Source organism: Moschus berezovskii, chromosome 14 (assembly GCF_049115385.1).
Source record: "Moschus berezovskii isolate FMDL1 chromosome 14, NW_MosBer_1.0, whole genome shotgun sequence".
Classification (NCBI taxonomy): domain Eukaryota; kingdom Metazoa; phylum Chordata; class Mammalia; order Artiodactyla; family Moschidae; genus Moschus; species Moschus berezovskii.
The window spans coordinates 25746968-25772004 of record NC_142473.1 but is presented as its reverse complement, the minus strand read 5'-3'; the positions used below and the strand labels follow the sequence as shown (position 1 = coordinate 25772004).

The 25037-nt window shown below is 45.6% G+C and overlaps 2 protein-coding genes across 6 annotated transcripts in view; both read right to left on the bottom strand.

The window, feature by feature from the left end:
* The window catches only part of LAYN (layilin), a 44603-nt gene extending 24875 nt beyond the window's left edge, over window positions 1-19728 (bottom strand). Inside the window, exons 1-3 of one of the 5 annotated variants that reach the window (XM_055422999.2) lie at window positions 19319-19728; window positions 15200-15497; window positions 2732-2889 (exon numbers count right to left, since the gene is read on the bottom strand). In XM_055422999.2, coding sequence (XP_055278974.2) covers window positions 2732-2889; window positions 15200-15497; window positions 19319-19403 — 541 coding nt within the window. In that variant the 5' untranslated portion in view covers window positions 19404-19728. The remainder of the gene's footprint in view (window positions 1-2731; window positions 2890-15199; window positions 15498-19318) is intronic. The other 4 variants (XM_088842922.1, XM_055423002.2, XM_055423001.2 and 1 more) reach the window with 4 other exon arrangements.
* Window positions 19729-22806: 3078 nt separating this feature from the next.
* The window catches only part of HOATZ (HOATZ cilia and flagella associated protein), a 42759-nt gene continuing 40528 nt past the window's right edge, over window positions 22807-25037 (bottom strand). The window contains exon 7 of the mRNA XM_055422996.2: window positions 22807-23174. Coding sequence (XP_055278971.2) covers window positions 23117-23174 — 58 coding nt within the window. The 3' untranslated portion in view covers window positions 22807-23116. The remainder of the gene's footprint in view (window positions 23175-25037) is intronic.

The following is a 25037-nucleotide window of genomic DNA, read 5'->3' as shown; positions in this document are numbered from 1 at the left end:
GTCAAACGTGTATTTCCAGACTTCATGCCAACCATATAGTGAAGTGGACAAACTTGTCAACAGGCAGTATATGTACTGTGTGGGTGAGGTGTTATGATCCTCATAGGAGGAACACTTAACCTAGTTTTGAGGTTAAGCCCTGGAATGATTCTCAGAGAAAGTGATTTTTTTAAAAAACTTATTTGGAAATAATTGAAAATTTATGAAAATTTGCAAGACTACTGCAAAGAATTCCCGTGTATCCTTCACCCAAATGTTATCATTTTATCACAGTTCATTTGTGTAACTATTCTCCCTGTCTTTCTCTTTATATATATCTCCATATATTTATATCTGTGTCCCGATATCTAAATCTCTATATACACAGACACATATATATATTCACATAGACACATGCATAACTTGTTTTTGGAGAATAAGTTGTAGCCATAGTTACCCATTACTCCCTAAATACCTCAGTGTGTATTTAAACAGGTCTGGGAGGGGCATACGCTATCATAACCATAGTGCAATTATCAAAACCAAAATATCAGCATTGATATGTATAGTATCATCCAACCTACAGATCTTATTCAAGTTATGCCAATTGTCCCAAAAATGCCCTTTATAGAAAATTGCCGTTGTCATCATCAAAGATATAATCCAGGACCATCTATTGTTGTTATGAGAGAAGGTGATGCTTAACCTGAACCTGAAGGCTGAGAATGAGTTGACTGGGAAAGAGGGAAGGCTGTTCCAAGCACTGGAAACAGCAGTTAAGAGATCACGGGGAACTTGGCAAAACGCAGAAGGGAACTGGATGGAGGGAATGAAAGTGGTGAGAACTGGGGCTGCAGTGAGGCGAGGGTCTGCTCCAGCCAGTCCTTCCGTGGCGTGCTGAGGTACGTGAAGCTATCCTGAGAAGGAGGGGTGGTCTACAGAAAGGCAACGTGTTAGTCTTCTTCCATGCGCCCACATCCCTCTGCTCAATCTATTCTTGGTCCTTCTCTGTGTCCTGGGAGGCTGACCTCTGGGGATGAGTCCTGGGGCTCCCTTGTCCTTTGGTTCTTGATTGGACTTAACTAATAGGAGGCAGAAGCAGGAGATTAGAGGGAAGGAGAAGAGACGGGTCCTAGTATTATTCCCCAGACATCTCTCCCACGTCATAGTGGTTTGACAGTACTGTGTTGTCTGGTTACAGCTCCTGTTGGGTGGCTCCTCTTGCATGACTCCAAGATTTCTCTGGGTTCTGCTAAAACCATACCCTCCCTTCGCTCCTTGAAGCCTAGGGGTAGTAATAGTTTCCTGTTGTAGCTGGCCCTTGGGCACTTCACCATCTCATGCTCTGTGTCCACACTTTGGTGAATATAATTTTACTATAGTCCTCTCATTAAATCCTTTGAGTGAACCAACTTTTCCCTGCCAGGACTCAGTCCAATACAGGCAACAGCACAATTAATAAACAATATTAGTTTTTAAAAAACTAACTGGTTCTAACCCCAAAATAAAAGGCTATGAAAACAAGTGCCCAAATCTCACATTTCAAAAAATGTTTATGGTACAAAATTTTAAATCATGGGAATAATAGGATATAATGAACAAAAGTGATGGGCAGCCAGTTTGTCCTAAGTGTGTTGCTTTAATTGCTCTAAAAAAGTGCCCTGCAAGTCAGTTTTGATCCTTACAACCTCCCTGCCTGAGACAACTTGATGGTGACCAGGGGAAGACCAGGTCTCTGAAGAGAAGAATTCGTCTGAAGGGGTGAAGAGGGAGAAAAACAACTTTAGCAGCAAAGGCACAGTCAAGCTCCAACAATTTTTAAATGACAGGATTGTTTAGTCCCATAACTAGAGATAACAAGTCATTCTACTCCTGTCAGGAAAAGATTCAGAATTGAGATCAAGTAGTTAATGGCAACCCACTCCAGTGTTCTTGCCTGGAGAATCCCAGGGACGGGGGAGCCTGGTGGGCTTCCATCTAAGGGGTCGCACAGAGTTGGACACGACTGAAGCGACTTAGCAGCAGTTGGCTTCAGGGTGGTGAAAAACTTCAGTAACAGCTCAAAAATCACTTCATGTTTAGATTGAAGTCCATTAAATGCAGGAATTTGGGAAAGCCTAGCACAGTGAGATTACAGGCTTTTAGCCAATTCAAAACCCTTAATAGATCTAGAAGAAAAAGCTAGTTAAATTTACAAGGCATATATAAAGAGGGTGGCCTAAGGAGTTTAAGCCTGCTCATCAAAGTGACTGCTGTCTGCCCAGTGTCAGTAAAATTGGCATGTATTATAATCTGTCTCCTGTGGTCATTAGCCTGTTTCCTTAAAGCCCGAGAAAATGGCTGGCAGGAGACATGCAAGAAGAATGGCCAGCTTCCTTTCCTATTTCTTCCTTATTCCAAGCTCCTACAGTGTACAACCTCACATATGGAGGGAATAAGAATTGTAACTGTCCACCTGGAAGGCTTTTTATTTCTTGAAGTTCTCATAATTCTTGCTTTATCATCCGTAAATTAGACCCTTTCATTTCTTCATCTCTTAGCATCTAATACCCTCTCCTTTGCTAGAATTACTCCTCAGTGAGGAGGTATCAGGTCATCTCCCTTTACAAGAATTCCCAAAGTTTAACAATGCTGGCATTTGCAACAAGCTTTCTCAGAGACTACGTGACAAGTTCTTGGAACCAGCAGCTGATTATGAAAGGAGAGAGGAGGCTGAGAATGCAGCCACATAACTTGGGAGAGAATTCATTACCATCAGAATATTTGCAGATGAAATTGTTCTTCATGGTACATCGGTCGTCATTCCACTGGAACATGTAAGGGCCCCCGATGCCGGCGGGGGCCGACGGCTGATGGTACATGACCACGCAGACCTCGCTGCCGCAGGAAGGCTCATCCACATACCAGTTCCTGTAGGAGAGGGGTCAACAGTGGAGGCAACTGGAGAAGGATCCTGCAAGACTTCAAAGCCTTTGCTTTCCTATCAAGTTCCACCGAGCTAGGAACTTAAGAGAGAGGGAGGAATTGAAGTGCAGCCAATAAGGAGAACCATGCTTTCGAATATGGACATCACAATCAATCATCTGACATTTGCCACAGCCTCTTTGCAGGGAGGAATATATTACCATATGATGTCTGCAAAGTTATTATGAGAAAAAGCAGCCAGCAGGACCAGTCTGGACAATCTTATTATTTTCTTTGCTTTTGGCTAACTGAGTTTTGTTTCTCTTTTTTAAGAAATCAGATGCACTGGGAGAGGCATGGTTTATTGCATCCAGAGCTCACCCTGCTTCCATCTCCTCATGCTTTTCAGTAGCCACAGCTGCCTTCGGAACTCTGAGGAGTGGCTAGAATATTCAAGCATCTGAGGCTCCAAAACAGGAGCCAGAGTTTGGGAAAAAGCAGGAGACCCAGCTAGTCTTTTTCAGTTTTTAAGTTGTTTCTACTTCATCAGGCTGATGAGACCTTTTGTTAGCCTCTGCTGCCTGATTTCTTGTCTTTGCCTCCCAGTTTCCTGGATGGGGTGCACTGTAGCCCCAGTGGTACTTGGAATTAAATGGTGCTGCTGCCCAGTTAGATCTGTGGGTGCCAGGTTAAAGCCTTGGAGTCCGTAGGTAGTTGAGATGCTGTGAGCACCCAGGCCATGTGCTGACTCAGGGCTGGGCTTTGTACTCTGCTTGGTTACTCACAAGCAGGTTGCTTCCAGGGCCCAGCTCTGCCCTGATGCTCAGACTGTTTAGATGAGCCCTGCTGCTCTGCCTGGCTCTTGTCACAGCCCCTCCTTATGGACACCTAAGAGACAGCTCTCTGTGTACTACCCCAGGAGAGCTCTGCTTGAGTCTGGTGCTGCGGGTTAGCAGAAGGAAAATCCTCTGCTGAACTCATTGGGTTGAATTTGCCTGGACGATAGCTGAACTTGCAACGCTGCTTGGATACTGTGTGGACAGCTGGGGTTCCTGATCAGGGGCTGGGCTCTGCACCTCACTAGTCACCTCCAGGCAATTTTCCAGTCTTGTTGATGGGCCTCCCACTTGTCTGTTCTCCCCACTGGCCTTATGGCTTTATGTTAATTTATTTCACAGATAATGGGATGGATGGAATATGACGCCTGGCATCTAGTTTCTGGACTTGAGCCAGCTTTCAGGCTTGGAACTCACTGCTAGAAAGAGGAAGGACCCTGTGCCACCCCAGTAGGTGCACGTGGTGTATGCATGTGAGCTAAGTTGCTTTGGTCATGTCTGACTCTTGACCATGTGCACGGTAGCCCACCAGGCTCCTCTGTCCCTGGGATTCTCCAGGCAAGAATACTGGAGTGGGTTGCAGTGACCCCCTCCAGGGGATCTTCCCAACCCAGGGATTAAACCTGAGTCTCTTACATTTCCTACACTGGCAGGTGGGTTCTTTACCACTAGCACCACCTGGGAAGCCCCAGGTGCATATGGTATTTTCCTCTATTCTCCCCAAGCGACCTATGAACATATATTCAAGGAACCATACACTGGGGGAAGAGGAATACCCTGATATTACAAAGGCTGTTGGACAGAATGTGCAAGTTAACATTGCTACCCAAAGAGGTGAAGTGTCATTAAGGTTATCCATTTGAGTGGGAACATATTGAGGCTAAGTATTAAGTTCTGTTTCAGGACTGAGGTAGGAGATAGATGGGCCCCCAGGCTGAACAGCTGGTGTTTGTCAAGCAAAGTTGTGTTTGCTTGAGGCTGTGTTCTCACCCAGACAGTCCAAGCACAAAGCTAGTGGGAGAAGCTGTGCTCTGCTGGAATAAAGAGATAAGATGACCACTCTTGAGGTCAAGGAAAAGTTCCCTGTCTGCCCCTGGAAGGCTCATTGGGGGAGGGGGGTCAAAAAGGGAGGGGGCCCATAATAAGTAGGTGCATGGGGGACCGCATGCATCTACAGGCATCTGTGGTAAGATCCACCTTAACAAAAAGTTGTGCGTGTATCTTGGGGAGGGTCCTCGGACCTGTCAGGGGTGAAAAAAGAAACAAGATAACTGCCCAAAGGTAAATGAAGACCCAGAAGGTTTATCCTATATCAGTGATTTCAATCACCTCTTTACTTCACCCCTCCTCATTAGAGAGGGTTCCTGTATCTTTTCTCTCCAGGTGTGTTTTTCTGCCTAGCCGCTGACTTAAACAAATTCCTTCTCTGTGTGTTTACCCATGCTTCCATGGTGGCTCAGTGGTAAAAAAATCTGCCTGCAAGGCAGGTGATGCAGGAGAAGTGGGTTGAATCCCTGGGTCAGGAAGATCCGCTGGAGGAGGAAATGGCAACCCACTCCAATATTCTTGCCTGGAGAATGCCACGAACAGAGGAGCCTGGCGATCTACAGTCCATGGGGTCACGAAGAGCAGGACAGACTGAGCGACTGAGCATGCGCCCATGTGCTCTCCCACGTGCTATGCTGCGTTTCTAATAATAAGCTTTGTACCTGTTTTATGTTTTTGCCTCTATGAGAAATGTATTTTTCAATGGGTCGGGGGAACTTTTCTTTTAGCCTCTAATCCCTGGTAGACTAGTGGCTAGGATTCCTGGTTTTCATCCAGGCTATGTAGGTCCACTGGAGAAGGGAATGGCAAACCACTTCAGTATACTTGCCTTGAGAACCCCATGAACAGTATCAAAGGGCAAAAGGATAGGATACTGAATGAGGAATTCCCCAGGTCGGTAGGTGCCCAATATGCTACTGGAGATCAGTGGAGAAATAACTCTAGAAGGAATGAAGGGATGGAGCCAAAGCAAAACCAATACCCAGTTGTGGATGTGACTGGTGATAGAAGCAAGGTCCGATGCTGTAAAGAGCAATATTGCATAGGAACCTGGAATGTTAGGTCCATGAATCAAGACAAATTGGAAGTGGTCAAACAGGAGATGGCAAGAGTGAACATAGACATTCTAGGAACCAGTGAACTAAAATGCACTGGAATGGGTGAATTTAACTCAGATGACCATTATATTTACTACTGTGGGCAGGAATCCCTTAGAAGGATTTGTAGCCATCATGGTCAACAAAAGAGTCCGAAATGTAGTACTTGGATGCAATCTTAAAAATGACAGAATGATTTCTGTTCATTTCCAAGGCAAACCATTCAGTGTTACAGTAATCCAGGCCTATGCCCCAACCAGTAACGCTGAAGAAGCCGAAGTTGAACGGTTCTATGAAGACCTACAAGACCTTTTAGAACTAACACCCAAAAAAGATGTCCTTTTCATTATAGGGGACTGGAATGCAAAAGTAGGAAGTCAAGAAACACCTGGAGTAACAGGCAAATTTGGCCTTGGAGCACGGAATGAAGCAGGGCAAAGGCTAATAGAGTTTTGCCAAGAGAACACACTGGTCATAGCAAACACCCTCTTCCAACAACACAAGAGAAGACTCTACACATGGACATCACCAGATGGTCAACACTGAAATCAGATTGATTATATTCTTTGCAGCCAAAGATGGAGAAGCTCTATACAGTTAGCAAAAACAAGACCAGGAGCTGACTGTGGCTCAGATCATGAACTCCTTATTGCCAAATTCAGACTTCAATTGAAGAAAGTAGGGAAAACCACTAGACCATTCAGATATGACCTAAATCAAATCCCTTATGATTATACGGTGGAAGTGAGAAATAGATTTAAGGGACTAGATCTGATAGATAGAGTGCCTGATGAACTCTGGACAGAGGTTCGTGACATTGTACAGGAGACAGGGAGCAAGACCATCCCCAAGGAAAAGAAATGCAAAAAAGCAAAATGGCTGTCTGAGGAGGCCTTACAAATAGCTGTGAAAAGAAGAGAAGTGAAAAGCAAAGGAGAAAAGGAAAGATATAAGCATCTGAATGCAGAGTTCCAAAGAAGAGCAAGGAGAGATAAGAAAGCCTTCCTCAGCGATCAATGCAAAGAAATAGAGGAAAACAACAGAATAGGAAAAACAAGAGATCTCTTCAAGAAAATTAGAGATTCCAAGGGAACATTTCATGGAAAGATGGGCTCGATAAAGGACAGAAATGGTATGGACCTAACAGAAGCAGAAGATATTAAGAAGAGGTGGCAAGAATACACAGAAGAACTGTACAAAAAATATCTTCACGACCAAGATAATCACGATAACGTGACCACTGACCTAGAGCCAGACATCTTGGAATGTGAAGTCAAGTGGGCCTTTAGAAAGCATCACTACAAACAAAGCTAGTGGAGGTGATGGAATTCCAGTTGAGCTATTTCAAATCCTGAAAGATGATGCTGTGAAAGTGCTGCACTCAATATGCCAGCGAATTTGGAAAACTCAGCAATGGCCACAGGACTGGAAAAGTTCAGTCTTCATTCCAATCCCAAAGAAAGGCAATGCCAAAGAATGCTCAAACTACTGCATAATTGCACTCATCTCACACGCTAGTAAAGTCATGCTCAAAATTCTGCAAGCCAGGCTTCAGCAATATGTGAACTGTGAATTCCCAGATGTTCAAGCAGGTTTTAGAAAAGGCAGAGGCACCAGGGATCAAATAGCCAACATCCGCTGGATCATGGAGAAAGCAAGAGAGTTTCAGAAAAACATCTATTCTGCTTCATTGACTATGCCAAAGCCTTTGACTGTGTGGATCACAATAAAGTGTGGAAAATTCTGAAAGAGATGGGAATCCCAGACCACCTGACCTGCCTTTGAGAAACCTGTATGTAGGTCAGGAAGCAACAGTCAGAATTGTACATGGAACAACAGACTGGTTCCAAATAGGAAAAGGAGTACGTCAAGGTTGTATATTGTTACCTTGCTTATTTAACTTATATGCAGAGTACATCATGAGGAACGCTGGGCTGGAAGAAGCACAAGCTGGAATCAAGATTGCTGGGAGAAATATCAATCACCTCAGATATGCAGATGACACCACCCTTATGGCAGAAAGTGAAGAGGAACTCAAAAGCCTCTTGATGAAAGTGAAAGAGGAGAGTGAAAAGGTTGGCTTAAAGCTCAACATTCAGAAAACGAAGATCATGGCATCTGGTCCCATCACTTCATGGGAAATAGATGGAAAAACAGTGGAAACAGTGTCAGACTTTATTTTTTTGGGCTCCAAAATCACTGCAGATGCTGATTGCAGCCAGGAAATTAAAAGACGCTTACTCCTTGGAAGGAAAGTTATGACCAACCTAGATAGTATATTAAAAAGCAGAGACATTACTTTGCCAACCAAGTTCCGTCTAGTCAAGGCTATGGTTTTTCCAGTGGTCATGTATGGATGTGAGAGTTGGACTGTGAAGAAAGCTGATTGCCGAAGAATTGATGCTTTTGAACTGTGGTGCTGGAGAAGACTCTTGAGAGTCCCTTGGACTGCAAGGAGATCCAACCAGTCCATTCTAAAGGAGATTGGTCCTGGGTGTTCATTGGAGGGACTGATGCTAAGGCTGAAACTCCAATACTTTGGCTGCCTCATGTGACGAGTTGACTCACTGGAAAAGACTCTGATGCTGGGAAGGATTGGGGGTGGGAGGAGAAGGGGACGACAGAGAATGAGATGGCTGGATGGCATCACTGACTCGATGGACACGAGTTTGAGTGAACTCCGGGAGTTGGTGATGGACAGGGAAGCCTGGTGTGCTGTGTTTCATGGGGTCGCAGAGAATCGGACACGACTGAGCGACTGAACTGAACTGAACTGATGTAGGTCCTCTTCCTGGGAACTAAGATCTCTCTTCAGAACTGCTCAATGCTGTCTCTCTGAGATAAGGACCAGTTCACAGTGGGACCCATCCAGTGGTCATTCTCCAGTTTCAAAATATGTGAATTGAAAACTTATGGGGTAAGAGTTATAATAGTGGAGAAGGTCAAGTGGAAGCCTTGAAATCTGCATTCTTCCCTGTCCTCTTCAAGATAGTAAACAATATCTTATCCAGGCAAACATGACAGAAAGTAGTGCTGCCTCCAAGGACCTAGAAAATGCCAGGATGGTATTCCCCATCACATCTCTATATAATTCACTAGTCTGGCCCCTGCAAATATCAGGCAGATTCTGAAGGATGACACTGGAGGAGCACAGACTCAACCAAGTAGAAGCCTCCATTGCAGCTGCTATGCCATATGTGGCATCTTTGCTAGAGCTGGTTAACATGTCCTTGGGTACCTAGTATGAAGATTTGGTGAATACATTCTTTTTCATCTGTATCAGAAAGAGAATCAGAAACAGTCTGCCTTCATTTGGAATGGATATCAGTATATAGTTATGGTTTTACCCCAGGACTATACTACTTTTCCTACCCTTTGTCATAATATGACACAAAGAGAGACTTCCTGGATATCTTGCAGAAAGTCACCTCGGTCCACCATATTGTTGAAAGTGAAAGTGGAAAGTCTCTCAGTCAAGTCCCACTCTTTGTGACCCCATGACTATACAGTTCATGGAATTCTCCAGGCCAGAATACTGGAGTATTTCCTTCTCCAGGGGATCTTCCCAACCTAGGGATTGAACTCAGGTCTTCCACGTTGCAGGCAGATTCTTTCCATCTGAGACACAAGGGAAGCCCAAGAATACTGGCGTGGGTAGCCTATCCCTTCTCCAGGGGATCTTCCTGACCCAGGAATTGAACCAGGGTCTGCTGCATTGCAGATGGATTCTTTTACAACTGAGCTATCAGGGAAGCCCCAAGGTTGGAGATAAATGCTATGAATATTCAGGGGCCTGCTACTTCATGAAAATGTGTAGGTGTTTTGTAGTCTAGGGAATGCCACAACACCTCTTTCAAGTTAAGGTTAAATTGTTTCATCTCACAATAATTTGAAGCATCTTGAGATCATTTGAAGAAGGAAGCCTAGCATGTGGTAGGTCCCTTTGGGCTCTAGAGGTGGCATATTTCATACCTGGGAATACTGTTCTGGTCTATATACCTGTTGACATCAAAGGCAGCTGTCTCTGAGTGGGGTCCAGAGCCAAAAAGGACTCTGAAGCAGTTCTAGGCTGTGATGGAAGCGGACTTCCCACTTGCGCCATATGATCCATCAGACCCTATTGTAAGAGGCATCAGTGGTGAGAAGAACAACGCCATGTAGCATCCACACACGCTCCAATGAGAGAATCGCAATGCAAACCCTTAAGATTCTGTAGCAAGGCCATATCACCTGTAACTGAGAAAGAAACCACCTTTTGCAAGGAACTCTGGCTTGCTACTAGGCAAGGAGTACCAAGAGACTGCACAATCCAACTTGCTCAGTGACAGTGAGATACTGTCAGACGTACATAGTCAAGAGATTAGGCAGGAATCAACTCATTATAAAATGGAAGAGGTATATTTAGGACCAAAGGGCATGCACAAACAGAGCAGACCGCCATGACATCTTCCTCTATTGCACCAGAGCCTATCCCTCAGCTTATACCTATAGCTGCATAAGGCAATCCCTTATGACCCACTGATAAAGGTAGCCTTAGGTTAGCCAAGCATGGAGGGACAACTCCGAATGGACAGCAGCTGTACTACAGCCCCACTCAGAGGTGGTTTTGAAAGGTCCAGTGGTGAAGAGACCACCTCCCAATGGCCAGAGCTTTGTTGGTGTGCCTACTTAACCACTTGGTATGTAAAGAGAAGTTACTGGACATTAGACTAAGGCAAAGAGCTTGGTCAGCTGATCAGGAGTCTAAAAGGAGAAAGAGTGGGAGGCTGAGGACAAGGAGCTCTTGGATAGAGTGACGTGAACAGACATATGGGAGTAGGTATAAAGTATGAAAATCTACCATATGTTAAAGCCCAGCAAAAAGCCTCCAGCACAGAAGAGGCACTGACTAACCAGGGAGACAAAACAGCTCAGCCCGTGAGCAGCTGCCCCTCTGCTGATGTAACAGGCGTGTACTAGACTGGCCATGGTGGCAGGAGGGAGGCCATGCATGGGCTCTGCAGTAGCTGTTCCCACTAACCAAGGCTGATCCAGCTACTGCCAAATCCAACCTGCAGGGAACAGAGACTGGCCTAGCATTTGGTGGCAACTTGACCCCACTGGACTCCTTTCACCCTGAAAGGGGCCATGATTCGTGTTGATAGGAATAGATAATCTGGGCATTGGTTTGCCTTTCCTACCTCAGGACCTTAGCATCACTATCCAAATACTTAACACAGTCTTTGACCTACCAGCTCAGGATTCTAAATAAGATCTAATCAGACTAAAAAACTGAGTTTCTACCAAAGGAGATGTGGGAGTAGGCAGGGGATTTACTAGTCGGACCACACACTTCACTCTCCTAAAGCTGCCAATCAGACGGAATGAGGAATGAGCTTATTGAAAACATACCCAAAGCACTAACTGAGTGGCAATACTTGTGGGGAGGGGGCAACATCCTCCCAGATGCAGTGCAGACTTTGAATCATCGACTTTTGTGTCATCCTGTGTCATGCAAGAGTATTCTGGGGTCTGGAAGCCAAGGGGTGTAGAAGAAAAATTTGAAACTAACAGAGGTTGGCTCATGAAGTTAAGGAAAGAAACTGTCTCCATAACATAAAAGTGCATGGTGAAGCAGTAGATGCTGCTTAGAAGCTGAAGCAAGTTATTCAGAAGATCTAGCTAAAGATAACTCACAAAGGTGGCCTCACTAAACCACAGATTTTCAGTGTAGAATAAACAGCCTTTTAATGGAAGATACCATCCAGGACTTTCATAGTTTAGAGAGGAGAATTCAATGTTTGGCTTCAAAGCTTCAAAGAGCAGGATGACTGGAGGGGATGTATGTGTGCATATCTGCTCAGGCTCCTCTGTCCGTGGAATTTTCTAGGCAAGAATACAGGGGTGGGTTCCCATTTTCTACAACCCAGGGATCGAACCTGAGTCTCTTGCATCTCCTGTATTGGCAGGCAGATTCTTTACTACCGATGGCACCTAGGAAGCCCGATATATGTACACTTACAGCTGATTCACTTCGCTGTACAGTAGAAACTAACCCAACATTGTAAAGCAATGTTAGTCCAATAAAAAAGATTTTTTTAAAAAGTTGACACAGGGAATTTGCTCTAAGGTTCAGGAAACTCAAACAGGGGCTCTGTATCAACCTAGAGGGATGGGATGGGCAGAGAGATGGGAGGGAGCTTAAAAAGGGAGGGGATATATGTACACCTACGGCTGATTCATGTTGAGGTCTGACAGAAAACAGCAAAATTCCGTAAAGCAATTATCCTTCAATAATAAAAAAAAAATAATAATAATAAAAAAAGCCGACACAGCCGGTGGTTTTAAGTTGAAGGTAGTTTTCACCAATCATTTTGAAAATTTTAGGACCCTTAAGAAATACTCTACATCTACTTGGCCTTTGCTGTATAAATGGGACAACAAAGCCTGGATGACAGCACAACTGTTCACAGCATGACTGAATATTTTAAGCCCCCTGTTGAGACCTACTATCAGAAAAACGATTCCTTTCCAAGTATTACTTCTCCTTGATGATGCAACTAGTCACCCAAGTGCTCTGATGGAGATGTACAATGGGATTATTGTCATTTTCATGCCTGGTAACACAACATCCATTCTGCAGTCCATGGATAAAGAAGTAATTTTGATGTTTAAGCTTTATTCTTTAAGAAAGACATTTCTCAAGGCTATAGCTTGCAAAAGGAGAACCCTTGCTTACCATCCTTGGCAGTACCCACTTGGGGAATTTGTGCTTCTTATCTCTGCAATGTTGAGGCGTGTGGGTTTAGAGGGCCTGGTACCCAAAGGAGGAATCCTTCCACCAGAAGATACACCACGACTGTTGTTGAACCAATGGCTGCCACTTGGACACCAAGGGATCCTTGTGTCCAGGAACCAGCAAGAAAGAGGAGTCACTGTCTTTTCAGGAGGTACTGACCCTAATCATGAGGTGACGGTATCTCTGCTGTTATAGGCAGGGGGATATGTTGGGCACTCAGGTATCTACTTGGGTACCTGTTGGTACTCATGAGCTCCATTTTGATGGTAAATTGAAAAGTGAAATCACTCCAGACTGAGAAATTCAAGTTGACTAGGGCTTCACACTCCTCAGGGATAAGGGTCTGGGTCTTCCCACAAGGTAAGCAAGCCACTGAGGCTCCCTGAGAAGACAGGAGGGGATCCTTGACAGGCTGGAGGAGGTGAGGGGGGCTCAGTAAGTATAAGTCATGGCTCTGGGGACGAGCTGAAGTGGTGGAGAGGGTAGTTCCTCCTGCTAATCTTTTTTAAAATTTCTCCCAGGAGTACTTCCCTGGCCACCCAGTGGTGAAGAATCATGCCTTCCAATGCAGGGGACACAGGTTTGATCCCTGGTTGGGGAACTAGAATCCTGCATGCCATGGGCAGCTAAGTTTGCCCCTGGCAACTAGAGAGCCTGTGTGCCGCAATGAAGACCCAGAGCAGACAAAAAAAAAGTTTCTCCTGGGAAGAGAGGCCCATGAGAATCTTGGAGGAGATGCTCCTGGAACTTAAACGAAGGTGTGGGTCAGAATAGCCAAATGGGTGGGCTTCGATAAATGCTGACACACTGTCTTAAATGGAGTAGGTAAAAAGAGATATATTCTTATGTTCATTCTTTTGATTGAAACTGAGTTTAAACTTTTCCCCCATATGATTGTTTACCAGTTAGAGTGTCTATTTTGTGAACTGTTTGCTCAGGTCTTTTGCTCATGGGTTTTATTGACATTTAAACATTTAGGGTTTTACTGACTTATATATACTATTTATTATAAAAAGATAGTAACTGTTAAATTTGCTAAAGCACGTTTCCCGTCTTAAGTCTGCCTTTCAATTTTGATATTTGTTGACATTTTCCCATGTCACCGCTTTCCTCAGGGAGGGATGATGGCAGTTCCGTGGTGCCAGGGCGAGAATGTGAAGGGAGTCCAATACTGGAGGTTTCGAAGGGTTCTGCAGACTGCAGGCTTCTTTGTGTCCCCTCTCGGCCAATCCAGAGAATTAGATCTGGCTCTAATTTCTTGCCCATCATCATAATTCCAGAGAAGGCAATGGCACCCCACTCCAGTACTCTTGCCTGGAAAATCCCAGGGACAGCGGAGCCTGGTAGGCTGAAGTCCATGGGGTCGCTAAGAGTCAGACACGACTGAGCGACTTCTCTTTCACTTTTCACTTTCATGCATTGGAGAAGGAAATGGCAATCCACTCCAGTGTTCTTGCCTGGAGAATCCCAAGCATGGCGGAGCCTGGTGGGCTGCCGTCTATGGGATCGCACAGAGTCAGACACGACTGAAGCGACTTAGCAGCAGCAGCAGCATCATAATTCCTTGTTGTCTAAAGCCCTTCAGCCCCATCGGCATTGAATCTCTCAATGGGCCTGCAATCACACTCCTGGGCATATACTCAGAGAAAACCACAATTCAAAAGTATACATGCACCCCAATGTTCACTACAGCAGTGTTTACAGTAGCCAAGACGTGCAAGCAGCCTAAATGTCCATCAACAGAGGAATGGATACAAGATGTGGTACATGTATGCAATGGAATATTACTCAGCCATAAAAAGAACAAAACAATGTCATTTGCAGCAACATGGATGAATATAGAGATTGTCACACTGAATGAAATCAGTCAGACAGAGAAAGACAAATATCATATGATATCATTAATACGTGGAATCTAAAAAAAATGGTACAAATGGACTTATTTACAAAATATAAATAGAGTCACAGATGTAGAAAACAACCTTATGGTTACCAAGGTGTAAGAGAGTGGAGGGAGGGATAAATTGGGAGATTGGGATTGACATATACACACTACTATATATAAAATAGATAACTAACAAGGACCTACTATACAGCACAGGGAATCTACTCGGTACTCTGTAATGGCTTATAAGGGAAAGGTCCTAAAAAAGGGTGGATGTATGTACATGTATAACTGATTCACTTTGCTGTACATCTGAAACTAACACAATGGAAATCAACCATATTCTCATAAAAATTTAAAAAAAATCTCTCATTAGGGTTCTAGTCCAAAAGGCCAGGTAGCCAGAACCGCTGACATCATGCATTGTGTGCTATTGAAGCAGTGCGTCTGGGCCACCCTCCTGGGCAGAGCTCTCTGGACATGAGCTGGGCCCAAGTTAAGGCTGATTTATCACCCTTGCCACACTGCTTCTGTCCATAGCTGTGCCAGTGCTGCTATCCCCTTGGGGCTCTGCCCAGCTGGGCTTCTCTTCCTGACTGGCACCAGGGATCTAGCCTGCCTCTTTCTTGAGCTGTGTCAGGTGAGTTAGCTGCTGTGAGTTCCGCACACTTACCTAAATGCTGCTGTGCTTCCATCGATCCAGGCATAAAGGTCCTGGCAGGCTGTGCCATTGCTTTGTTTGTCCTCATGCCTCCTGAGCCCAATCCAGAAATCGCCATCAGAAGCCAGGAGGTTTTCAATGAACTTTTCTATCAGTCTCTGTTCATCTTCAGACTCAATGCTGACTAGCTGGCCCCCGTTCCTCCTGCAGGCTGCTCTGGCTTCCTCAAAGTTCAGTCTTTGAGAAGCGTCACGGAAGTAAATGACTTCATAACAAGGCTTCTGGGTTCCTAACCGGCAGACTGGCTGACCTGGAGAAGAAAAGAAGCCTACCTGTTTTAGTGCCCCCCAGCACATGCTCCGGAGAAGGCAATGGCAACCCACTCCAGTACTCTTGCCTGGAGAATCCCAGGGATGGCGGAGCCTGGTGGTCTATGGGGTTGCACAGAGTCGGACACGACTGAAGCAACTTAGCAGCAGCAACAGCATATGCTCAGATGGTAAAGAATCTGTCTGCAATGCAGGAGACCTGGGTTCGATTCCTGGACAGGGAAGATGACCTAGAGAAGGAAATGGCTACCCACTCCAGTATTCTTGCTGGGAGAATTCCACAGACAGAGGAGCCTGGCGGGCTCCAGTCCATGTGGTCGCAAAGAGTCGGACCCGACTGAGCGACTAACACTTAAAATATAGCAGAGCAGGGACACTTGGAGACATCTCAATGAAGCTGGGCAGGAATTCTGATTACTCATCAGTAGACTGTTTTAGTGTCATTTAGGCTTTCAGAGCAAATTAATACCCCTTCCAGTGTGGAGATGTAGTGATTTAGACTCTGATGCCTAAATTGTGTAGGACCTCCATGCTTTGTTTATTCCATTACAGATGATTGAAAAGCAGACATTTAAAATTAATCTTTAAAAGAGCGGTGGATGAAGATTTATTGTTTCACTTAAAGGCGCACAAACAACACTTTCATGCCATTTGGGAGTCTCAGGAGATAGTGTGGTTTAAAGTGAGTTATCTCTGGTTGGGGTTCCCTTCAGGTAAAAGAGGCATTCTGAAGTCTGGTGTGGGCTTCTCAACCTTGGAACCCTCTGCCTAGGTAACAGGACTGAGAATTCACCCAGTCTGTGGTATAAGCAGAAGCTATGAGCATCAGATCCAAGGGGATTTCTGCTACTGGTCTTACTTAAAGACAACAGCTAAGGTTTAGTGAACTCTTACTATGTGCCATGCATTACACTAAGGGCTTTTACATTTACATACATACCTTATCTCACTGAACACTCAGAGTAAACCTCTGCTGTAGACATTGTTTATGCCTCATTTTACAGATGAGAAAACTGAGGCTCAGAGAAATTTGCTTGGCTAAGGTCACATAGGGCTTCCCAGGTGGTGCTAGTCATAAAGAACTCACCTGCCAATGCAGGAGACACAAGAGACATGTGTTCGAGCCCCCATGCCAACGAAAGCTCAGGTTGCACCAGGAGCCCATGTAATCTGTCTCATCTGACACCTGAAGGCCGAAGATGAAGACAAATGGATGGGACTCGACTGAGGACAGATTACAAATCCTTCATCAGTACACACCACCCTAGCTCGTGTCTGGGCTCCTGAAGCCATTTTTGATCTGTTCTGTTCAGTCACTAACTCAGGTTCAACTCTTTGCAACCCCATGGACTGCAGCACGCCAGGCTTCTTTGTTCATCACCATCTCCTGAAGCATGAATTGCTCAAACTCAAGTCCATCGAGCTGATGATGCCATCCAACCATCTCATTCTCTGTCATCTCCTTCTCCTTCCCTCAATTTTTCCCAGCATCAGTCTTTTCCAATGAGTCAGCTCGTCGCATCAGGTGGCAAAAGCACTGAAGATTCAGCTTCAGCATCAGTCCTTCCAATGAATGTTCAGGGTTGATTTCCTTTAGGATGAACTGGTTTGATCTCCTTGCAGTCCAAGTGACTCTCTAGAGTCTTCTCCAACACCACAATTCAAAAGCATCAATCCTTCAGTGGTCAGCCTTCCTTATGGTCCAACTCTCACACCTGTACATGACTACTGGAAAAACCATAGCTTTGACTATATGGACCTTTGTTGGCAAAGTGATGTCTCTGTTTTTTAATACACTGTCTACGTTTGTCATAACTTTTCTTCCAAGGAGCAAGAGTCTTTTAATTTCATGATTGCAATTCTGCACCCAAAACATTAGCCTCATCGCTCCTTTGTCCAGTCAGTATGTACTTAGTGTACTGGTGCCTGGTGCTGTGCTAGGTGCTGGGAATACAGAAACACATATGCTTCCGAGCCCACAGGAAGACACAGTATATGTTTCTGGATCCAGCTGTACAGTGAAAACCAGATTTCAACAAGGAGAATCCCTTGCAATGGAGAGCCAGTTCTTGGGCTCTTGATGTTAATTGCTGCCACAGAGCGAGGAGTTGAGGATTTGTGTTTGGAAAACTCTTTCCAGCTCTCATAGAATGTTTTCATTTTCCTAACTTGTTTTGCAACTGTGCAGGGAGCCAGATAGCATTCGTTAGTCTCCAAACTGCCCAGAGTACAGGGCAAAAGGCTGCAGACAGTGAACTGCATTTTCAGTGCTTAAATGGGACACAATACATACAGATAATCCAGAAAGCTCTGTGAATTCTTATTTTCAATTTCTTCTTTCATTGCTTTTGTAAATAAATTCCTAAATGAAAAACGTTGGTTTTTCACTTTGCATCTTCTCCCTTTCTCTGCCATTTTTCTCCTGTTGCTAAATAGAGAAACTCTAGCAGGACTGCTCCATCAGAAAATTAGGAGGCCTCCTAAGAGGAGCATTCTCACTGAGGAGGTATTCTGGAGACCTGGGGAAGGCTGGGCCAGCTCAGCTTCTAGGGGTCCTTAAAGGTGGCTCCAGATGAGGAAGCAGAGGAAAAACAAATGAGTCCCAGGAACCCCAAATCTGGAGGTGAATTTACTGGCAGCCTCCATTTTTCCATCGTTGGATCATCAAGGTGATCATCGTAACACCCTAAACGAGTTTCCTGTATGGCCCAGCCTGGCCACACATCCCCAGTCAGCTAGTGAGTGCCAGAGTGACCCAGAGTTGGAAGAAGGCCCAGGGCTCATCTGGTCCCCTTGCTTTCAGGAAGTGTCTCTCGTCTCTCACTTGCAGGAAAGGGAAGGGCGGGAGGGACTTCTGTTCCTCTTCGTGGAGGACAGAGCCCGGGGACGCGGTCACCCAAACAGCTGAATTCGGTTACCCTCCCATTTTGCCGCTCGGCACCCCACCCCATCCTGAAACCAACTTGAGTCTCTCAATCAACTTCGGAAGGATAGATAACTGAGCGGAGGTTTTCTTTCTCCTCCATCCCTCGTGGCCCATCTGTTGCCTGCAAAGGCCACGAAGGAAACCCGAGAAGGGACATGCGAAACTAATGCAAGAGGCAAGAAGCCAGAGCACTGTACCTCCTCTGAAGTCCAAGTCCGCGGCTGCAGGCACACGACAGGAGGAAGGAAGCCGAGAGTCATTCCCCCCAGTAAGGCGGGGCTTGTCCCGCGCTAAGTAGGCTGCTTTTCTAAGCGCTCTCTTTCCAGGCGCGGGATCCTGCCGCCCTCCCTACCCCCCATCAAAAGAGACCAGGAGTAACAGGCTGGGTTCCCACGGCACAGCTGAGCTAGAATCGCTACTGTACACTCCTCGCCCCCCACCCCACCCCCGTACCCGGGGACAGGAGACCTCCTCGGTGGGCAGGACAAGCCCTGTGTGGGGGTCCCGGGGACTACTGAGACTCGCTCAGTGGAGCCCACCGAGGGGCCCCTCCTGGAGCAGTTTGCTCACTGTCCCATCTAGCCTCCATCTCCCGGTATCTGGTAACCCTGGGCGGGGAGTGGACGTCGAGCTGTCCAGGACACGCAGGGAACCGGCGCTGGGCTCAGCCGCCCGGCGATTGCTCCTCTAGAAGCAGCGGGAGCCGGTGGGGCTGAGTCCACTGGTGGGGCGGGGGCGCCACCCCTCCACCCTCTCCTCGGAGGGCCAGAGAAGAGGCGCCGTGGCCCTGAAGACGGTCAGCCGCAGCCGGGGTGCCGAGGGTGCCGCAGCCGAGCGCGCCTGGGAACCAGCCCCCGCCCCAGCGCGCGCACTCACCGCTGAGCAGGCGACCTGTCGCTCCCCGGAGCCCCGCCAGCAGCGCGGCCAGCAGCACGGCCAGCGGCGCCGCTCCCCGCGGCATGGCCCGGCTCGGGGGCGCCTCCCGACCCCGGGGCGCTACGGCGGTGGAGCGGGCCGACCCGCAGCGGCGCGCTCCGCAACGCCAACCGCGGGCGGCTGCAGCATCTCCCCAGCACCGACGGACCCGGCACCGGGAGGAGGCGGGGAGGGCGAGGATCCAGCCTGTCGCCCCTCCGCCCCCGGGGACGTCACTGCGGAGGGGGCAGCCGCGCCGGCGGCCCGCCCCCTAGAGCCTCCTCCAGCGCGCTCGGCGCCAGACACCCGGCCCGCCCCGCTCGGAGCTTCCCAGGGACATCCTGCGATTGCCCGGGGCGCAGAGCCGAGGAAAATCCGGGTCTGGCTTCTCCGAAATCCGGTGAAGACAGCACTGGCTAAAATCCGACCGGGTCTCGCCCCAACTCCTCCTCCCAGCGTCCTCGGCTCCGCCTTTGGGCCAGCGGGAGAAGCAAACTCCGAGACCTGGCGGGACTCAGGAGGCTGCTGTCCAGGCCTTCGGGGCTACGTCTAAGAAAGGAGCTGTGGACGGAGAGAATAGACGCGCACCTAGGCGGGGTGCCCACTGGCCAGGCAAGTTATGCTGCAGCGTGGATACCGTCCAGCGGAGGCTAAGTTGGAGCTGTGGCTGAGAGAAGAGTGGCTCTCCCAGAGCGTCCTTGAGACCAGCGAGGAAATAATACCGCTTTTTGCAGAGGACATGGGTGTGGGTGATGGTTCGGTCTCGTGGTAGAAAGGAGGTGACCTTCTCCCCGTCCCCCCAGGAAAGAGTGACCCTCGTTTCCTGTGGTAAAACTTTCCTCAGGAACCCAGCCTCAGTGTGTGCTCCTTCTTCCAAACTCTCACAATAGTCCTGTTTTACATTTGCACCTTGTTGTAAACAAAATGTCTTCAAATATATTCAAATAATAAAAGTAAGACCCCTGTCCAAAAACTAAAGTGCTAAGTGCTGAAAGGTGGGTCTGATTTGCATACTCCCCTCCCCCATCCCCGCCCTGTCTGGTCCACTGACTTCTGAGTTTTGGTCTCAGATGGAGCCAACTCAGTTTGAGACAAACAGGCCAGATTGATCACAGGCTGGGGCATCTGTTTTCAGTATCAGCTGACCTTTTGGGAAGCTCTGCTACTGCAGAAAGGGCAGCATTGGCAGGAGGAGGGCTGATCTTTAAGGCAAGTTCATTTACAGCCTGTCCTTATGCCTGAATTAGAATATTTCATGTCCAACACACATGCTTTCTAGAAATTCCTGATTATCAAAACATCCAAAGAGTGGGTTGATATGGTGAGTAGAAGCACTTGATTTGGCCAGTCAACATTTGAAATTGTTTCTGGTTCTGCTTTTTTTCACTTAATGTCTCTGTGGACTCCAACAAGTTTCTTTGCCTACATTTAACTCTTGGTAATAAAAATCACTTTAACTTGTGAAGTTTTGATAAGGCAACTGGGTATGTAAGTGTGCAGATAGCTGGACACTTAATGGCAATTACAAAGGATTTATTTCCAATCTTACAGCACGTATTACAGCTTAGAGACGCTGTTTAACCTTGGCCCAAATAATTAAATTGTGTCCTGAGTTCTCCCTTGGATACCCTGGCCCTTGGTCCAGACGGACATTGTTGAGGTATGCAGTCAATCTAATGTAGATTACAATAGTGACCCCAATTCTTCACCCCTCCCTATATCCACACCCTTTAACTAGGTGAATTTGCAGTTCTTCTTACTAAAGGAGCAGAGTACATTGCCCCCATCCCTTGTCCTTGTGTTTGACCAACAGAATGAGCTTAGACTGGAAAAAGCCTCACATGGTTTTGTTTGTTCTCTTGCTTCTCTGCCACCCTCTGAGAGCTCAGATATCCCACTTGTCCAGGTAGATCCCAGAGAAGACATCTGGGGCGGAGCAGCCTCTGTCAATCAACAGACATATAGTGAGAAGCACAGCAGCCCTGCAGCCAGAAGCTGAGCTATCTGGCCAGACTTAGACATTCAAATCCTCAGCAGACCTCCAGATATATAAGCAATAATAAATGTTTTAGATCACTTTGTTATGCAATGCTGTTGCAGCAATACCTGACCATTACACCTGGTAATACTGAGCGATGCTGCTGGTTGCTGAAAAAGCTCATAAAATGGAATTTTTCTTGGCAAAATTGTCTTGGTCCCGGCTCCAATCCTTAGTTTGACAAACTCAAGCCCAATCTAAGAGACTAATATATTCACCCATGGAGAAACATAATCATCAGGTAAACCAAAGTTTGCCATGGTCTTTTGAGCACATGCTCGCCCTCTGGGGGGGAAAAGATTTCTCAGTGAGCGTGGCATCAGAACAAAGAGAATCAGCTATATGATTTGAAATTTAGGCTTTGATATCCAGCTATGTCCATCTTTGCGATGAGAGCTGCCTGGCAGACAAACACATCATCCTGACAGGGTAATTTTTAATCTTGATAATGCTGAGATGAGATTGCCAACTTGTAACTTTCTAAATTTCCCTTCTCTAGGTCTGATTACCTTTCTTTTGTTCAAAACGTTTTCCCCCAAATAGTGTCACTGCAGAAATGCTAATATCCACTTCTTTTAGTGATAGAGTCCTTGAATTCCAACTAGGCAGATATCCTCTCATCCACCCCCATTAAAGACTGTTTCCCAGCCTCCCTTGCAGTTTGATGTGCCCTTAATGATTAAGTTCTGACCAGTGGGTCACCCGCTCTGCTGCTGGCACTGTGGATGGAAGCTGTACTGTGCGAAGTTTATGTTCAGGAGTTGCAGGTGGAGGCTAGGAGCAAAGTGCATGGTGCTTCTAAATAGAGCTGCGAGCTCTGGAATCTCATGTACAGTCCTGAGTAGGCCTGCCAGTTGGGCAATGCAGAAGGGACAAGATCTTAACTTTCTCTTTTCCAGGGTATCCCCCCTTTGTAAGTGAGGTAGGTTAGCACTGGGATTATGGACATGTATATAAGACATGGGGACATTGAGCCAGTTATTCACAAAACTGGAAGTAATTCACATCTGACTTCAGACATGTCCCAGAAGCTGAATAAACCAAATGTTGGATAACGGATTTTTTTTTAATAGCAAGAAGACTTTAAAGTTTTCAGGACTGATCTTTCATCTCCATATCCTTATTGTTTTCACTTTTGTTGAATATGTAGTGCTTTTGTGTGGTCGCTCAGTCATGTCTGACTCTTTGCAACCTCATGGGCTGTAGCCCGCCAGGCTTCTCTGCCCATGGGATTTCCCAGGCAAGAATACTGGAGCAGGTTGCCATTTCCTCCTCCAGGAGATCTTCCTGACCCAGAGATCGAACCTACATCTGCTGCACTGGCAGGTGGATTCTTTACCACTAGCACCACCTGGGAAGCCCTTGTTTTTATGGTGGTCTATAAGTTGAGGCACATAAAGTCCCTGTTTCTTGTTTATCTGATACTCATAATGTAGATCAAATATAGAAGTTCTGGAAATACCCTTCAAATGAAAGCAAGATAAGTTGGAGCTTGAGAATATATAAAATGAGAGAGATGATAACTATGTGGTATCAAATGCAGTCGTTTTTAATAAGTAAAACAGACACAAGTATTCAATAGCTGGTATTCCTAGAAGTGCTGCATATTTAACTTTTATTTATCAGTCTAATTTAATTGATTCCAGTGATCCTGATGTAACAGCCAGTTGTTTCAAAAGTGAAGGTCAAAGTGAGCCATCCTCTCCCAGGTGTCAATCAAATTAGTCCAAGACTTTGACTTCTTCCTGGTCTTCTTTATCTGACTCTGAAATCACTTTCCTGTTGGCAGTAACACGAATCAGTTCAGAACTCTGTACAGAACTCTATAGTTGTAAACACAGTGTGGCATAAAAACAACTTTTGAAAGTTTCTCCGATAAAAATTTACTATGTTGGATTCTAACTATGGGTTAGATTTTGCAACCAAGTATAAATTTCTGTGTGGGAGGAACAGTCGTTCCACTGTGAAGTGACTTGAAAGGTTTGGGAGTGGACCTCCTAAAGGTAAATATAATGTGCTCACCTAAGAATCAAACTTCTGAGATTTCATCACTGGTGACTGATTTCTTTGGATTACCCAGTATTCCTTCTAGTCAACCCTCTTTCAAAATGCAAATATTCCTGGGTGGATTAAAAAACATAATGCCACTAAAACCTTACTGTGTACACACTTTTTCAGTTCTTTCTTTCTGACAGCATGGGACCTGGAGTATTCTAAGATCTGGTGAAGGAGTGATGGTCAAGGCAGATCTGTTTATGTAGGGAAGTTTGGGGTTGACAAGAAAGGATGGAGGGAGAGGAAAGGGGGTAGGATTAAAATAAAATTAAACTTTAAAATAAGTTAAAACAAAATCTTAAGATATTTCACAAATTTAAAAGTTGTTCACAAACTAACGTACAGTATAGAAATATTACTTTCTAAATTAGCTAATGCTGAACAACATGACATTTTTTTAGCTAAAACATTTTGTTATGTGGAATTCCCCGGTGGTCCAGTGGTTAGGACTTGGCATTTTTTCACTGCCTGGGTCTGGGTTCAATCCCTGGTGATCCCAAAAGCCATGTGGTGTGGCCAAAATATTTTTTAGTTTTTTACAAATATTTTCTGAATTCCTACAGGGAGGCACTGTGTTAGGCATTTTGTGCCAAACCCAATTTCTTTTCGAGCATATAATACAGTCACAGACAAGTAAAAAATAGGTGAAAAGCTAAATAACATAGAAGAGAAGAGTTGAATAATTACAAAATATGGGCACAAAGTAGTGCATGACTAATTGCCAAAAGAACGGTGCAGACAGTAACTGTAAGAAGCTCAGAGGAAGATGTCGCAGTGAAACAGCATGAAATTCAAGGCTTTAGAACAGAGGAGGTATACAGAAGGAATTAGGTAAGCACTTATATCATTAAGGGAATTATTCGTCCAAGTTGTGGAATAATGTTTTACTCTTAGGTGAATCCACATGTGTAGTAACAGGACTGTTCTGATCATCCCTATGAAAATATGCACAGAAATCTAAGGTACCCGGGGCTTGCCTGGTGGCTCAGACGGCAAAGAATCTGCCCGCAATGCAGGAGACCTGAGTTCCCTCCCTGGGTTGGGAAGGTCCCCTGGAGAAGGGAATGGTTATCCAATCCAGGATTCTTGCCTGGCGAATCCCATGGGCAGAGGAGCCTGGCGGGCTATAGTCCATGGGGTCACAGAGAGTCAGATACGACTGAGCAACTAACACTTTTACTTTCTCTGCGGTACCCAGACAGATCTGCTGATTCAATTCAAGTAGCAATCTTTATTATTTGAATCAGGTAAATGAAATTTTCACTGAACTAATTTTGCTCCACCCTTATAAATTAAATCAGATCATCTGACTGAAAAGCAAGAAATTAAGTTGCTAAACATTGTGTAGACAATATTAGGTCATTAAGTGACTTTTCCAATTTTTTTTTCAGAACTTTTAAAAAAATCAGTGTAGACATATTCATGTTTTCTTTAATAACATCTGATAACATTAACGGAAGTTGGCCTCAGTACCAATAAGATAAAAATTAAAATTCTATTACTTCTTGTTAATCCATGAATGTAGTATGCAAATAAACATCTGTCAAGTTAATGTTGAGTTAGACACATTGGGTTTCAGTCATAATA